Raw genomic sequence first — 17011 nt, 5'->3', positions numbered from 1 at the left:
TGTGGTGTTTGCACATTCTGTGGGTTTCCTCTCACAGTCCAAAGATGTGGTTAGGTGGATTGGCTGTGCTAAATTGCCCATACTGTTCAGGGATGTTTTGGTTAGGTGGATTAGCCATGGGAAATACACAGGGTGATACAGTGCAAACTCAATGGGTTGAATGGCCTGCTTCTACACTGTAGGGATTCCATGATTCTGTGAACTGATTTACAGATAAGGAAAGACCCAATCATGTTTCTCCTTCCTAGAACTCTATTACTCCAGTCAACTACGATTTCAAACTGTTCCTTTCCCTTTCCCTCCTGGGTGATTACTCTGCCAGATAATTCCAGTTGCCACTTTGCATGGAGGGAATACACTTTGAAATTTCTTTTCTTCTAATGTAATCAGTATTAACTGTGCCTTTCTGCTGCCCAGGGACCCCTTTCAACTCATGAAATGACTTCAATGTTCCCATTTATTAGTCCACTCCATCAACGTTTACCTAAGTGTAGGTGAGCTGCCAGTAGGCCCAAGGCTTTTGACCTGTCCAGAGTTGGCCTGCTGCCCATTTCCAGCTTTCTCATTTGGCCAGTGGAGTCAAAACAAGACATGGCAGTTGAAACTTGCAAAGCCTCAAACTGCCTCCTCCCTTCATATCGCTAAAATCACCACCCTACCTCACCCAACATATACTCACTTCTAGTTAACATCAACACCCTTCATCACCTCCAGGTACGCATGTTTGTGAAAAAAGATTCAGAAGTACTGTCAACAAATCTGTTAAATGCAGTGTTGAGACTTTCTACGTGCCAGGCACCTCACTGAGCAAAGAGGTATTAGATGTGTAAATAATTAATTCCTTTGCTTCGTTGCAATAGGTCTGACCTGATCTGACAGTTAGGAGAAAGTGAGGACTGCAGATGCTGGAGATCAGAGCTGAAAAATATGTTGCTGGAAAAGTGCAGCAGGTCAGGCAGCATCCAAGGAGCAGGAGGATCGACGTTTCGGGCATAAGCCCTTCTTCAGGAATGTGAAGAAGGGCTTATGCCCAAAATGACAATTCTCCTGCTCCTTGGATGCTGCCTGATCTGACAGTTGCAGAGATTAATTTAAAAGAAGTAAATCCTGAAAGCAGAGTATTGCTAATCTTACAAAGTTTCAGTTTTCAATAGCGTGCGTGACTGTAGGTGAAAAACAGTCATTTCACTTCTAAATTATTTTCACAGCCATCAAATGATTGGGAACAAATTAGGACCATGACAATGACAAAACCTTCACTGTCATAAACTGGTTAGGATTTGCAATGTGCTACCCAAAAGTATACTGGAGGTTCATTTGAGGTATTCAAGTGGAAATTGGATTATTATCTAAAAAGGAGGAATGTGCAAGGTTGTGGGGAGATTATTGGGGAGTTGCTTTAGGTAAAATGTTTCTTCAGAGCACATACACAGCAGACACAATGGCCTCCTGACCTTTAACCATTCTATGGTCATAGTTGAAAACATATTTCCCATTCCCACCTAACAGTAGTACTCTCTGTTTCAGTGAGAGGACACACAACACACTGACCTTTCGAACCACTTGAACAAAGTCCTTGGAATTGCGTGCAGAAAGACCCTGGAGCTGCCGAGTGCAAGCCTCAAGGGAGGAGGCATGTGCTACAATCAGGACACTGGTACCTAAAAGGCAAAAAGAAGCCAACAATCATTTCAGTTCACAATTCAGCATGAGGAAGATAACTTGCATTCATCTAATGTAGTGCCTTTTACAGCCTCAGATGTCCCAAGTTGTTTTACAATTGATGAAGTGCTTTTAAAATTTAACTGCTATTGGAATGCAAGAAGTATAGCTGCCATTTATACACTAGCAAACTCCCACAAACAGCAATGTGATAAGAAACAGATATCCTTATCAAACGGGTTCTTGACTGAAAAAGGACTCCCTGGTAGAAAAGCTTCCTTAGAGGAGCCAAAGCAAGTCAAAAACAACAAGAAAAAGAGCATCTCATTAACGAGTAGGGGCACATAGAAAGGGTATCTGGTGGGATTAGAAAGGGTATCTAAGTGCATTTGGACAAGATTGGCTGAGTGGCCCCATTGTGTGCTTATCATTTCTTTGGTTCTAAGACACCCCTTGAGCCTGTTCCATCATTCACTCAGCATTCAATATTTTCTAATCAGCCTACTCAGAGATGTTATGACACACTTCTGCAACAAGTGGGACTTGAACCCAGGCCTCCTGTTTCAGAGATATGTTCACAACCACTGCACCTCAAGAGCCCTAATGAGCATCAGTATTACCATTAAGAATGATACTGAGCAGTTGATTTGCAAACAAAATCTCACAAATAGCACCATGATAAGGAGCAGCCAAGTCTTGCAGTTACCTTTGACTTTACATTCAGCCAGGATATCCCTCATCACCTGGCAACTCCTGCTAATGTATGTCTCGTAGGATTCTGAAATACCCAGTTTGCTCACCGGAAAATGTGGCCTGCAGTGTACAAAAACACACTCATTATATATCCAATGACACTGCATCCAAAGCCCTTGTGGGGAATTAACTCTAAGTATTCATAAGACATTTCTCCTTATCTAATCTTTCCCAATAATCACATGGAACTCAAACGTGGTTAGACACAATACAAACCGTAGAATAGTAACTTTAACCTCAAGTATGTCCCACTAATAGTGGTTCAGATTCTAAGTGCCCTAGCATGCAAATATAAACCAAATAACCTCCTCCTGTGCTGTGTCATTCGATGGTTTTACAGACGTACCCACATAGTCTCAAAGGGTTTGATTACTTCCCATAAAATGATTCATGACCAAACAATTTAATCCATTCAAAGGGGAAGTGTCTCATTTAAACATTAGTGTTTAGTGAGTACTTCCTGTGCCAATTCCTACCTGTAGGTTGTATCAGTTCCCAGGTTTGCTGCTGCAAGCTCCTCTGTTGACATCCATGCAGGCAAGGTATTTCCAGAGACCCATTTAGTCCACTCGAACAGCCCAGGCTCCACCCGAAGTTTTATCTTGTTTTCCTGCTGAAGTCCTGTAAATAAATTGAAGATACAGTGACACAGGACAAAGATTGATGAAGTGTTGTTTGTGAAGTGGAGCAGAAAATCAAAATCAACTGAAAATTCAGATATGCTTACGCTTTGAACAGATTAGTATAATAAAATAAAACAAAGAACAGCGAATGCTGGAGACATGGAACATAAACAGAAAATTCTGGAGAAACTCAAGCAGGTCTGGCAGCATCTGTAGAGAGAAAAACAGATAAGATATTGAGTCCAGTAATGCCCTTCATCATTTCCGACAAAGTATCACTGGACTCAAAACATTAACTCTTCTTTTCTCTCTACGGCGATACCATTAGTGTTCAATTAAAGGAGCCTTTTCAAATTAGGGGTACATAAACCATGGGTTGCAATCATAAAACTTTATCAACATTACTTCTGAAGGTGCTGAATTTTCCTGTAGTACACTAACATGCCTAGGAGTACAGTTCCACACACACTGACTCTCTTTGGGTACAGTTCCACATATACACCAACCTCCCCTTGGCCATGGAGGAGATGGCAGAGCCTTTTGCTTTGATCTTTGAGTTGTCATTGTCTACAGAGGACTGGAGAATTGCAAATGTTGTGCCCTTGTTCAAGAAGGGCAGTAGACATGGCCCAGGTAATTATAGACCAATGAGCCTTAGATCTGTTGTAGAAAAAGTTTTGGAAAGGATTATAAGAGATAGGATTTATAATCATCTAGCAAGCAATAATTTGGTTGGAGGTAGTTAACGTGGTTTTGTCAAGGGCAGTTCATGTACCACAAGCGTCACTGAATTTTTTTAAGGTGACCAAGCAGTAAGGGCAGGTTGATATGGTGTTCATGGACTCCAGTAAAGTGTTTGATAAATTCCACTTGGTAGGCCTTTGGAGAAAATGCGGAGGTATGGGATTGAGGGTGATTTAGCAGTTTGGATTAGAAACTGCCATTCTGTAAGAAGACAGCGAGTAGTGGTTGATGGAAAATATTCAGCCTGAAGTCCGGCTACTAGTGGTGTGCCATAAGGATCTGTTTAGGGACCACTGCTGTTTGTTATTTTTATAAATGACTTGGATGCAGGCATAGATGAATGGGTTAGTAAGTTTGCAGATGACACTAAAGTCAGTGGAGTTGTGGACAGTGTGGAAGAATGTTGCAGACTTGGATAAACTGCAGAATTGGGCTGAGAGGTGGCAAATGGAGTCCAATGCAGATAAATGTGAGGTGATTCACGATGGGAAGAATAACAGGGAGGCAGAATACTGGGTCAATGGAAAGATTCTTGGTAGTGTGGATGTGCAGAGGGATCTTGGTGTTCATGTACATAGATCCCTGAAAGTTGCCACCCAGGTTGATAATGCTGTTAAGAAGGCATATGGTGTGTTAGGTTTTATTGGTAGAGGGATTGAGTTCCGGAGATGTGATGTCATGCTGCAACTGTACAAAATTCTAGTGGGGCCTTGGAATATTGTGTACAGTTCTAGTTGCCCCATTCCAGGCAGGATGTAGAAGCATTGAAAAAGTTTCAAAGGAGATTTACCAGGATGTTTCCTGGTCTGAAGGGAAGGTCTCATGAGGAAAGGCTGAGGGACTTAGGTCTGTTCTCATTGAAGAGAAGAGAAGAAGGTTAAGAGGGGATTTAATAGAGACATACAAGATGATCAGAGGATTGAGAGAGTGGACAGTGAGAGTCTTTTTCCTAGGATGACGACGTCGGGTTGTATAAGGGGGCATAGCTGCAAATTGAGGGGTGATAGATTTAAGATAGATATCAGAGACAGGTTCTTTACTCAGAGAGTGTTGTAAGGGCATGGAATGTCCGGCTTGTCAGTGTAGTTAAGTCAGCCACATTAAGGGTATTTAAACAGTCCTTCAATAAGTATATGGATGATGATGGGATAGTGTAGGGGGGATGGGCTTAGATTAGTCCACAAGTTGGCGCAAAATCAAGGGCCGAATGGCCTGATCTGCACTGTATTGTTCTATGTTCTATGTACAATTTCACACACACACCAACTCTCCCTGACGGACAGTTTCACACGCACCAACTCTCCCTGGGGTACAGTTCCACATACACTGACTTTTTCTGGGATACAGTTCCACATGCTGACTGTCCCTGGGATACAGTTTCACATACAGACCAACTCTCCCTGTGGTGCAGTTCCACATAGGCACTTACTCTCCCTGGGGTACAGTTCCACACAAACACCAACTCTCCCTGAGTTTGAATACCTGTGCTCCAGAGGCCTGTGGATACGTTTGAGCAGTTCTGTTGAAAAGTCGGGAGTGGGATGCGAAACAGATGCATCAAAGCCAAGAAGTGTGGGAAGGCAATTTAAGGGTGCAAGGGCATTGAGTCTGAAGACTTGGTCATTGTGAAAAAGAGAATGGAAACTCAGGTGAATTCATAAGTTCTAATGCAGAAGAGCAGAAAGTTTCATTTTCTTCTTTATACTAAGAGAAATTTGGAGAGTCTGTACAGGGGGAGGCAACGATAGGTTTTGTGAACATAGGAGGGTGTTACATTACCTTTCAGTATGTTGAATGCTGTCTGCACGCAGCGTAATGATGGTGAGCAATATACGTAATCAATGCTTGATTTACTCTCCAGTAAAGCCTCACCTGCAAGTCAATAACATCCAACAATCAGATTCATCTAAGATCAACTCTGAATAGGAAGCCTTTTCTTGGGTTTCCTCTACTTTCACCTCATTACCCTGAACTGGAGTGGTTTGTAATGGAGCTTCTCTATTAATGGGATGTAAGTGCAGCTGTGGTACTTAACCATAGCATCACAATGCTGTCTCTTCATTAGCCAGGTCAGTACTGAATTAGCCAATTTCAGCTAATGTACATTTAGTTGCTCCATTTTTGGGCTGTTTGTGACTTCTTTAAGCTACCTGGTTGCTCCTATAATGACTGAGGGTATAGGTAATCAATCTGCCTCAGACTGCACAAAATGCACCAGAAATCTGATACTTACAGTTCAGGTAATTAAGTCAAATTTGCATTTAAAACCAAGAGACAACATAATTTGTCTTATTCTCTTGTGAGACGTGGAAATCACTGGCTGGTCAGCATTTATTGCTTGTCCACAGTTGCCCTTCAGAAGGTGTCGATGAACTGCCTTCTTGAACTGGTGCAGTCCTTATGTTGTAGGTAGACCTACAGTGAAGGAAGGAATTGCAGGATTTTGACCCAGCAATATTGAAGGAACAGCGACATATTTCCAAGTTAGAATGTGGAGTGACTTGGAGGGGATCAATTGGTACAATTTGAAAGAGCATGTAGGAACCAAGGGATCTAGGAGTGTATGTACTTAAATCTTTGAAAGTGACAGGACATATTGAAAAAGAGTTAGAGAAAAAGCTTTACAAACAAGCACAGAAAGTACAAAACTAAGGACGTTTCCTAAACACTTCATAAAGCACAGGTTAGACCACAATTGGAATAGTTTGTCTAATTCTGCTGAGTTCAGGAAGGGTGCCAGGCCTTAGAAATGGTATAGAGGAGAATAATATCAAGGATGTAGAACTTAATAGTAAAGCCCTGGGGAGTGTTGCCAAACAAAGAGACCTTGGAGTGTAGATGCATAGTTCTTTGAAAGTGGAGACGCAAATATACAAGGCAGTGAAAAAGGCGTTTGGTATACTTACCTTTATTGGTCAGTGCATTGAGTATAGGAGTTAGGAGGTCATGTTGCAGCTGTACAGGACATTGCACTCAATTCTGAGACCCCTGTTATAGGAAAGATGTTGTGAAACTTGAAAGGGTTCAGAAAAGATTTAGAGGAATGTTGTCATGGATGAAGGGTTTGAGCTATAGGGTTAGCACTGCAGGCTCACAGTGCTAGGGATCTGGGTTCAATTCCAGCCTCGGGCAACTGTCTGTGTGGAGTTTGCGCATTCTCCCCATGTTTTCATGTGTTTCCTCCGGGTATTTTGGGTTCCACCCACAATCCAAACATGTGCAGGTTAGGTGAATTGGCCATGCTAAATTGCCCCAGAGAGTGTCCAGAGATGTGTATGTTAGGTATATTAGTGAGGTGTAAATGTAGAGTAATAGGGTAGGGGAATGGGTTTGGGTGAGTTACTCTTCAGATGGTTGGTGTGGACCTGTTAGGCCAAATGGTCTGTTTCCACACTGTAGGGATTCTATGATGTTATGAAAGACTGAATGGGGCAAGGGCAATTTCCGCTGGAGCGCCAGAGGCTGAGGGGTGACCTGATTGAAGTTTATAAAATCGTGACAGGCATGGTTAGGATGAATAGTCAAGGTCATTTTGCCAGGCTAGGAGAGTCCAAAACTAGAGGGCATAGATTTAAGATGAGAGGAGCAAGATTTAGAAGAGACCGAAGGGGCAACATTTTAACGCAGAGGGTGGGGCATGTATGGAATGAACTGTCAGAGGAAGTGATGAAGGCTGATGTAGTTACATTTAAAAGGTACCTGCAAAGGTGCATGAATAGGAAGGGTTTAGAGTGATATGGGTCAAATGCTGGCAAATGGGACTAGATTAATTTAAGATGTCAGGTTGGCACAGACAAGTTGGACTGAAGGGTCTGTTTCCATGCTGTACATCTCTATAACTCGATGGCTCTAAGTTTTGGTAAGTTCCAAGAGAACAGAGATGAAGTAGAGGTATTCAAGGGAAGATGATGGTAGAGTGGTATCGTCATTTGGCCTTGTAATCCAGATCCCACTGTGACATATTGAAATTTGATTCAATAATAATCTGAAATTAAAAGCTTGACCAATGGCGCACATGTAACCATTTTCATAAAAACCCATCTGGTTCCCTAATATCATTTAAGGAATTAAATCTGCCTTCCTTACCTTGTCTGGTCTACACATGACTCCTGACTCACAGTGATGTGGTTGACTATTAACTGACCCCTGAAGTGGCCTAGAGACCCACTAAGCTACAGAGAGACTGGAGGTGAAAGCATATGCTGGCTTTGCCAGCGGTGCTCACATCTCATAAAGCAAAAAAATCAAAATCATGAGAGGTTTAGAGAGAGGAGTTATATGACACTAAGTTATAATTATCCAGAATGTGCTACCTAAAGGTACAATAGTAACTGTCAACTGAGAGTTTTGCAATGTGCTAGTTATTGCCTTAAGGAAGGAGGGTAATAAGATCGATAAAGATCCACAGCCTACAAGACTGACACTTTTTTCAGTTTCTGGCTTTTGGGTACAGAGTGGATACTCATCAACAATGTATCATAATAACTCCATCAGTCACTCATGTTTGTGCAAAGCTTTGCCATCAACTGTCCTATCACAGTTATGCAGATGTTACTGAAATAACTCCATGAAGGCCAGTATTCCACCAAGTCACCCTTTATTTACATGTGCATAATACATAATGCTAATCTAACTAGCCCAGAGCAGAACCCCTGACTCCTGTTTATATCTGTCAGCCAGGACTCCCTGATTGGGACAGGTTAACAACCCCAATCAGGGAACTCAGATTCTATGAGATCCACCTGCCCGACATTGCTCCAGTCATGTGGAACATTTCCAATCATTTGTGTCACTGCAACCCCAGTAAGGGGTAACAGGCAACACAATTGTGAACCTGCATTTATATAGCACTTTTCACGTAACAAAAAGCCTTGATGTACTCCACAGGGACGTTAACAAACAAAGGTTTGAATAAATATTGGATTACTCAAGTAATACTGGGAGAGGAAAATTTTTCAGATCTATCTAAAGTGCAGTGACTAATTTGAGACTAATTAGATACAATATTGCAATATAACCAAGGCAGACATGATGAACAGAATTGCCTTCTTCTGTGCTGTATGATTCTATGATGTTAAATTATTAAACTGGCTGTGATGGGTATTGATTAAATAATTCAAGAAGCAGGAAGATGACTCAGCATTTGTAAAATATGAAGAGGCCATGGCTCTGAACCTATTGATCATCAAGGCTTGCCTTTGAATTTACTGCCCTCCTGTTCCTCAAAATTAACAAAAAGAGATTGAATTGAAACATTTAGACCAATTCTTTTGGGATCTTTCACTGCTAGAGCCCAACCAATTCAGGCCATCATGCCTGTACCTGGTCTCTGAAAGATCTATCAATTAGACCCATTCATTGACACTGATATGTAATCTAACAGTCAGGTCTATTATTTTGTCCACCTCTCATGACATGTGGAGTCACTGTCACAGATAGAGTATTAAACAATTTATTCATGAGGATGGGCCACTCAATTTATTTAAAATCAATTAAAATCATAAATCTTTCACAAGCTCCCAAAAGATAGGATGCATCAGCATTTCCGATGAGAATTATTACAGTTACAAAATACCCCAAAGGAATCACTTTTTAGTTGAACTGAGAGTAAGTAGGCAATAAAGTCTTTTTCTCTCAATCGTTAAAATCACTGCATCTTCCTTGGTTGAAATCTGATTAATAAAGATTGATTAAGAGCACTGACTGAATCTGTTATGTCATTGTCTTCTTTGAAACAGAGAAGGCTGAAGAGAGATAATTGAGGTGTATAAAGTTATGAGGGGGCAAGATGGAGTTAAAAAAAAGCACAGAGGCAGAAAAAACAGGAGGCACAGATTTAAAGTAACTGCCAGAAGAATTAGATGGAAGTGGAGGAGAATTGTTTTCACTCTGAGGCAAATATATCTACCTCTAAATACAGGTACCAAACCTGAATGGGATCAGAGTAAGACTCAGTGCAATTGAAGCATAATTTCTTTCTGTTTGTAACACAACCGCCTAGAGGTAAAAGTAATGGGGGCAGAGAATAACATTTCCAGACTTGCTCTGTTGTCGTACCACCAAGAAGTTAAAATGGCATAGAAGAGCTAATATAATTAGGGACAATGAGCAAACCATTAAACAAACAACACTAATATGTTAAAAATGGTTCACAAGTGTTGACAAAATTAACTCACCGACAAGCCTGGCCTGTGCACAGCCGAACACAGTGATGGGAGCATCTTTCTCATAGTCCCGGTATCCACCACTTCTCTGAGGTAGAATCGGTGGCATATTCAAATTGGACCGTATGTAATTACCTATTTCAAAAGTAAATGTCAGCAGAATAACTCTTCACAGCTGTGAACAAAATCCCTGCAGCTAAATCAGAACTTGCACACTCGTAATTCTGAGGGGAAATTAGTGCTATGTTAACCATAGACCCAGAGTCATAGAATCATATAGCATGAAAACAGACTCTTCAATCCAATTCATCCATGCCTACCAGGTTTCCCAAACTAAATTAGTCCCATGTGCCTGCATTTGGCCCATATCCCTATCATTGTCCCTCGGATCCATTTTAATCTTTCTCCTCTCACCTTAAAACTATCCCCTCTAGTTTTGAACTCCTTAGGGTCCTGCTCTTTCATTAGAGGTAGAGAAAGAGAGAGACAATTAGCAGTGGTTTAACCTGAGGGTCACCACACGTTAGGTAAGGGTGAGGTTGAGAAGGAGAAACCTTCATGGTAACCTTAACTTGCACAGAAATTGAACCAATGCTGTTGGCGTCACTGTATATCACCAACCAGCTGACTGAGCTTACCAACCCCCACATTAACCATAAATCAACAGCTGCAAGTAAGAGTCCTCAGTGAGTAACACTATTGGTTAACAAAACAAAGAAGAAACATTGCAATATGCTATGACATTGACACTTCTTATTAAGTGAAAAGTGCTATATAAATGCAGGTTCATTATTGTGCTACCTGTTACCCCTTGCTGGAATTGCAATGGCACAGTGTAAATTTACCATGTGACATCGGCATAGCTGTGATAGGACAGCTGATGGCAAGGTTTTGCGCAAACATGAGTGAAGGAAGGAGGTTAATAAGATCGAATAACATTCATGAAGATCGACAATCTAAAAGCCAACTGACAGTATTTCAGTCCTCTGGCCTTTGGGTACAAAGTTGACAGTCATCGACAATGTATTAAAGGAACTCCATCAATCACTCATGTTTGCGCAAAACCTTGCCATCAGCTGTCCTATCACAGCTATGTCGATGTCACATGGTAAATTTACATTGTGCCATTGCAATTCCAGCAAGGAGTAACAGGTAGCACAATAGTGAACTTGCATTTATATAGCACTTTTCACTTAATAAGAAGTGTCAATGTACTCCACAGGGGCATTACCAAACAAAATTTTGCACAATTCCAATCAGGAAATATTAGTCAGATAGTCAAAAGCTGGGTCACAGATAGATTTTAAGAAGAATCCCTGAGCCTAGGCAACTGAGGGCATGGCTGCTAGTCGTAAATAGATGGCAATCAGCAGAAGGGCAGCATCAAAGGTTATGCAGATTATCTTGAACAATCAGGTTGATCCATTTGTATCTCCCATACTGTCAATATAAATTGAAATGCAAGGCTGCAAAGAAAAATAACCTATGCCCCAGTATCTGGGGGAGTGAAGAAAATTAGTCAACATTTCCATTGCTGATTGTAACCCAAAACACCCATCGTAAAATGTGCACATGAACACTAAGCATGTACAGGTTTGTGATCGGCAGGCATGTTCACAATGGCTTAATAACTTGCCTGAGTACTCATGCCACATGAAGAGTCACTTGTGGAACTGTTTCCCTGAAAAGGAAAACTCTTGCCCTTTCATATACCTTTCACAACCTCAGGATGTTCCAAAGTGCTTGAACAATCAGTAAGTGTGGTCTCAGTTGGAATGTAAAAATAAACAGCCAATCTGTGCACAGCAAGCTCCCACAAATAGCAATTTAATAATGACTAAATAACCTGTCTGAGATATATTAGCTAAGGGTTTTATTTTGATGGCGCACTCAGAAAACTTCCCAATTTTTTTCAAATAATGCCCTGTGATCTTTTGCGTCCAATTGAAAGAGCAGGCCAGGACTTTGTTTAATATCTCGGCAAAAGATGACATGTCTCACAATGCAGCACTTCTGATACTACACTGAGGTGTGTCAGCCTGACTCAAGTCAAAAGGAGTGGAGAAAATGGAATTACTGGAGAAATGAAAGGGGTTTGACTGTCCATGCTGCCACAGCACAAGGACAGGACAGACCTTTTGCATCGAAGCACTGAGTCAGCCAGTGTTTTCCAAAAACCACATCCATCCTCTCCCCATGTCGGCAGACATACAGATCCCGCTTTTGCGGACAGGATCGGGAGTTTTTGGACACCATCTGTGACAGACAAAACACATTACCATTTCTCAATGACAGTTCAAGACAACCAGCAATTCAATCAAAAAAATACAGCAGGAATGCAAAAGCTTTTCTGACCTTCTTAGCTACAGGAAATAATATGATTTTTATCTGGGTCCCCTTTCGCACAAAGATATTTCAGTGATCTGCTTGTGGATTGACCCAGTTAAAGATGACACACATGAATTAAAAAGTATAGTTTGGCCTCCACATTCTGCCCCAGATTCCAATTTGACCTAAATGCAATTTCCCAATAGATCTGGAGTGAAATGCTTTGTGAATTTTTTCAGCTTTCATTTTACAGACTTTTCCCACTGTGATATGCTCTGGTTTGTGAAGAGACAGGTAATGCCACCTGTTAGTTTTCTGTCATTTGTGCCAGAGCTTTGCCGAGAAGGTGAATAGTTAAAATTGGGCAATGGGGAGGCTATTAAAAAACACAAAGGATTTAGTAGCTTTGCATCTAGGTCCAATGAACACTGTCAGTAAGAATTCTAGTGGACAGCTGAACTTGCTCTGGCCACTGGCCTGTGGGAATGAGCAAAATAGCCTGAGTGGGCCTCTCATGGGTGAAGGAGAGTGAATTTGCCTTAATGGTTTGATTGACATACTTGCAAAATGAGCCTGATTCTTCCTCCTGGAGTTGGAGGTAAACTCCTATCCCTCCTTGCACCCTCATCCACTCATCCCTCAGTGCCTCTCACCTTCCCAAAATGTCGAACGTTCATTCCATAGATTTCATGTTATTGATCCTGGGCCCCTGTGGGACTTTGAATAGGGGAGACGGCGGTTGAGCAGGGGCATCTGACAATATGCAATCGAGACACAGCTGTATTCATTGCTGGTTTTCTGTTGTTTTTCATTAATGTTTGTTTTCAAATGGCATCATTGTTCTTTTAGAAGCTGACTTAGATCGGTAGTGGGGTGGTTCTAGAAGTGTGTTATTACTTCCACACAACAGCCCCTCATGGAAATTATGTGAAGATGCTCTGATGAGGGAGAAGAATTTGTTCCATATTGTCCAGCAGAGGGTGTACCGTGCACATTTTGTATCAAAGAATTGGGGAGGTCAAAAGTTCTTCGTTTTGACCCAATTCTTCTTACAAATGTTAAGGTTGAATTCCAGTTGGTCTGAAAATACTAGGAAGATGCAGAAGAGATTTATTAGAATGGTACCAGGGATGAAGGGAGTAGCTGGTGTTTTTTTTACTTAGAGCAGAGAACAGTCAGATGGCTCAATACCAGAGATTTAAGTATTCGACAAAAGAAGCAAGATCAAGAGATTTTTTGTATTAAATTAAATTCTTGAATGATGATCTGAAAGCAGATTTAACAAATAACTTTGAAGATGGAGTTAAAAAAAGACTGGAAGGGAATATATTATCATGTTTGTGGAGAAAAAGCAAAGTCATGGGATTAACTTGATAACCTTGTCCAAGGGTCCACAGGCATGGTGAGCTGAATGGTTTCCTTCTTTGATTCTGCATTTCCCCTGCCTGATTTATGAGGATCAATTTCCTTCCCTCAACATCTGATTTGTTCAAAGTGTGTAACTGCCACTTGGATTCAGAACTGTATCTCATGGGGATCTTCCCCAACACTGGGATTTCACATTCACTCTTTAGAATGTAGCTTACTGGCATTGGTTGACAGATGACATTCGTTGGCAATGACAGAGCCTCGCCCGGTCCCTGCTCCTCCTGGCATCTCCTTCGAAAAACCCTGTCGCATAGACTGGCACCAGCAGAGGCAGTCGCAGTTAAAAATGAATTAGAGCTAAGCAAACAAAAAGGGAGAGATGATAAGAGTCACCAGATGGATAAGTCAAAGCACAATAATGTAGCACCTCTCAAAGTGCAGGAACATCACTGACACAAGAAGATATGTTATCAAAGTATAAACATTAACAAGTTACCTATAAAGCCATTAAGAATATAAAGATTCTTGACTAACAAAGAGTCTAAAGATACCAGGGATAAACAGGAATTGTGGTGTTAAAACCACAATTAGATCAGCCCATGATCTTATTGAATGGTGGAACAGGCTGGAGGGGCCAAATTGCCTAATATGAGCAGAACTACGAACATACAAATTAAGAGCAGGTTCACAAAACCATGTTAACTCTGCTTGATTATCTTGAATTTTTCCAAGATGTCCTACTGCAATATCTTTAGAGATAGTTTCTAACATTTGCTGTGCGATTCCTTTTTTGAATAAATGAGTTGCATTCTCTAGTTTCCAATCTAATAGAACCTTCTCTGAATCAAGGACGTTTTGGAAAATTATAACCATGTATCAACATGGAATACAGGAAGAACCAGCCATTTGGATACAAAACTGGCTCAAAGGTAGAAAGCAAAAGGTGGTGGTGGAGGGTTGTTTTTCAGACTGGAGACCTGTGACCAGTGATGTGTCACAAGGATCAGTGCTGGGTCCATTACTTTTCATCATTTATATAAATGATTTGGATGTGAGCACAACAGGTACAGTTAGTAAGTTTGAAGATGACACCAAAATTGGAGGTGTAATGGACAGCAAAGAAGGTTACCTCAGATTATAATGGGATCTTGATTAGATGGTCCAATGGGCTGAGAAGTGGCAGATGAAGTTTAATTCAGATAAATGCGAGGTGCAGCATTTTGGGAAAGCAAATCTTAACAGGATGTATACACTTAATGGTAAGGTGCTAGGCAGGGCTGCTGAACAAAGAGACCTTGGAGTGCAGGTTCATAGCTCCTTGAAAGTAGAGTCGCATGTAGATAGGATAGTGAAGGTGGTGTTTGGTATGCTTTCCTTTATTGGTCAGAGTATTGAGTACAGGAGTTGAAAGGTCATGTTGCACTGCACAGGACATTGATTAGGCCACTTTTGGAATATTGTGTGCAATTTTGGTTCTCCTCCTATAGGAAGGATGTTGTGAAACTTGAAAGGGTTCAGAAAAGATTTACAAGGATGTTGTCAGGGTTGGAGGATTTGAGCTATAGGGAGAGGTTCAATATGTTGGGGCTGTTTTCCCTGGAGCATTGGAGGCTAAGGAGTGACCATATAGAGATTTATAAAATCATGAGGGAGCACGGATAGGATAAGTGGACAAAGTCTCTTTCCTGCGCTGGGGGGAGTCCAGAACAAAACAGCATAGATTTAGGGTGAAAGTGGAAAGATAGAAGAGATACCCATGGGGCAACCTTTTCACGCAGAGGGTGGTGCGTGTGTGGAATGAGCTGCTAGAGGAAGCGGTGGAGGCTAGTACAATTGCAACATTTAAAAGGCATTTGGATGGGTATATGAATAAGAAGGGTTTGGAGAGATATGGGCCAGGTGCTGGCAGGTTGGAATATCTGATCGACATGGACGAGTTGGACCGAAGGAGCTGAGTCCATGCTGTACATCTCTATGACTCTATCTATAACTATCTCACTAGCCATTTCTTTTGAGATTCTAGGACTTGGATCAGCATTGGTGATTTCAGTTCAGATTCCAGCATCTGCAGTAATTTGCTCCTTCAACAATTTGCTTAGTAACACTTCCCTGATGAGTGTAATTTTCTGGAATGCCTCCCCTTCCCTCTTATTTAGTTTTGCTGAGGTTTTATTTATGCTAATTTTGTTAACCCATTTTTAAAAATCATCAACATAAATTCTTTACATCTATTATTATATTATCACTAGCTTTCTCTTGTATGCTAGTTTCTTTTCCCTCCCTAATTATCTTTTAGTCATTCTTTGCTGCTTTTTATATTCTGTCCAATCTTCTGACCTACCACCATCTTTGCACAATTATATGCTTGTTCTTTAAGTTTGATACTATCTTTAACTTTTCTTGGTAAAGCACAATAATTTTTTTCTTTGTAGTTGCATTGTAACTATGCTGTATATTCTGAAATATCCCCTTCAATGTCTGGCACTGTATCACTATTGGACAATCCACAGGCCATTTGTCCCACTGGAATCTGCTCCGCCTTTCAACAAGATCATATTTGATCTCCTATCTCAAATCTTCTTCTCCCATGCTATGTTAGTGTTCTTCAATTACCTTTGTTCCCAAAAAGCTATTGATCAGTGTCTTGAATGTACTTCAATATTTTCAGATATGTAAAAGGTAAAGAAAACTACAATTTGGAAAGCATAATAAATTGGGAAGGGACTTTGTACAAAAGGTCCTGGAATCATCTACCCTTTTGTATCAAGAGAATGTTCTCCCTCAAGTATTAAAACTTCAAAAATATAATCAATCCTCACCATATAGTAAAGACAGACAGACTTTATTTCTCAAGCACCTTTCAGGGAATTGGGATATTCGAAGTATTTTACAGCTAAGGAAGTCCCTTTTGCAATATAGTCACTGTTATAACATAGAAGATGCAGCCAATTTACACAAATACAATAATGGGATCATGACCAGGTAATTTGCTGGAATAAGTTTAGCAATGCTAGGACTCTAAGAGATCATCCCAAGAATAGCATAGTAAAGGAAGAAGTGACGTTACAAAGCATCTAGACCTGTCAAAAATAAATACAACCTCCTAAACTTGAGGTTACCATATTATCTGATGAATTATTGTTTTTAAAACTCAAGCACCAACAACATTCCCTGACTTTTCAGCTCATCTTCGGCTGAAACCCTCATCATCAACTTGACCATTACAATTCAGTCCTGACTGCTCTTCCACATTCTACCCTTTATAAACTGGAGATCATCTAAAACATGCTACCAATGTTTTTATTTGCAGCACATTCTAATTCCCTATAACTCTTGTGCATGCCAAATTATGCTCATTCTTGTTCAAGC

At 40.8% G+C, this 17011-nt stretch overlaps 1 protein-coding gene across 1 annotated transcript in view; it reads right to left on the bottom strand.

Moving 5' to 3' along the window:
• Window positions 1–17011, bottom strand: part of LOC132829537 (ubiquitin-associated and SH3 domain-containing protein B-like) — a 142474-nt gene that overhangs the window by 1751 nt on the left and 123712 nt on the right. The window contains exons 7-13 of the mRNA XM_060846765.1: window positions 13861–13999; window positions 12082–12202; window positions 9959–10081; window positions 5562–5654; window positions 2892–3036; window positions 2369–2475; window positions 1552–1661 (exon numbers count right to left, since the gene is read on the bottom strand). Of these exons, the coding sequence (XP_060702748.1) occupies window positions 1552–1661; window positions 2369–2475; window positions 2892–3036; window positions 5562–5654; window positions 9959–10081; window positions 12082–12202; window positions 13861–13999 (838 nt within the window). The remainder of the gene's footprint in view (window positions 1–1551; window positions 1662–2368; window positions 2476–2891; window positions 3037–5561; window positions 5655–9958; window positions 10082–12081; window positions 12203–13860; window positions 14000–17011) is intronic.

Source organism: Hemiscyllium ocellatum, chromosome 29 (genome assembly GCF_020745735.1).
Source record: "Hemiscyllium ocellatum isolate sHemOce1 chromosome 29, sHemOce1.pat.X.cur, whole genome shotgun sequence".
In the NCBI taxonomy this organism is placed as follows: Eukaryota; Metazoa; Chordata; class Chondrichthyes; order Orectolobiformes; family Hemiscylliidae; genus Hemiscyllium; species Hemiscyllium ocellatum.
Note: the sequence above shows the minus strand (reverse complement) of the source record. Positions and strands in the feature narration are given on the sequence as shown.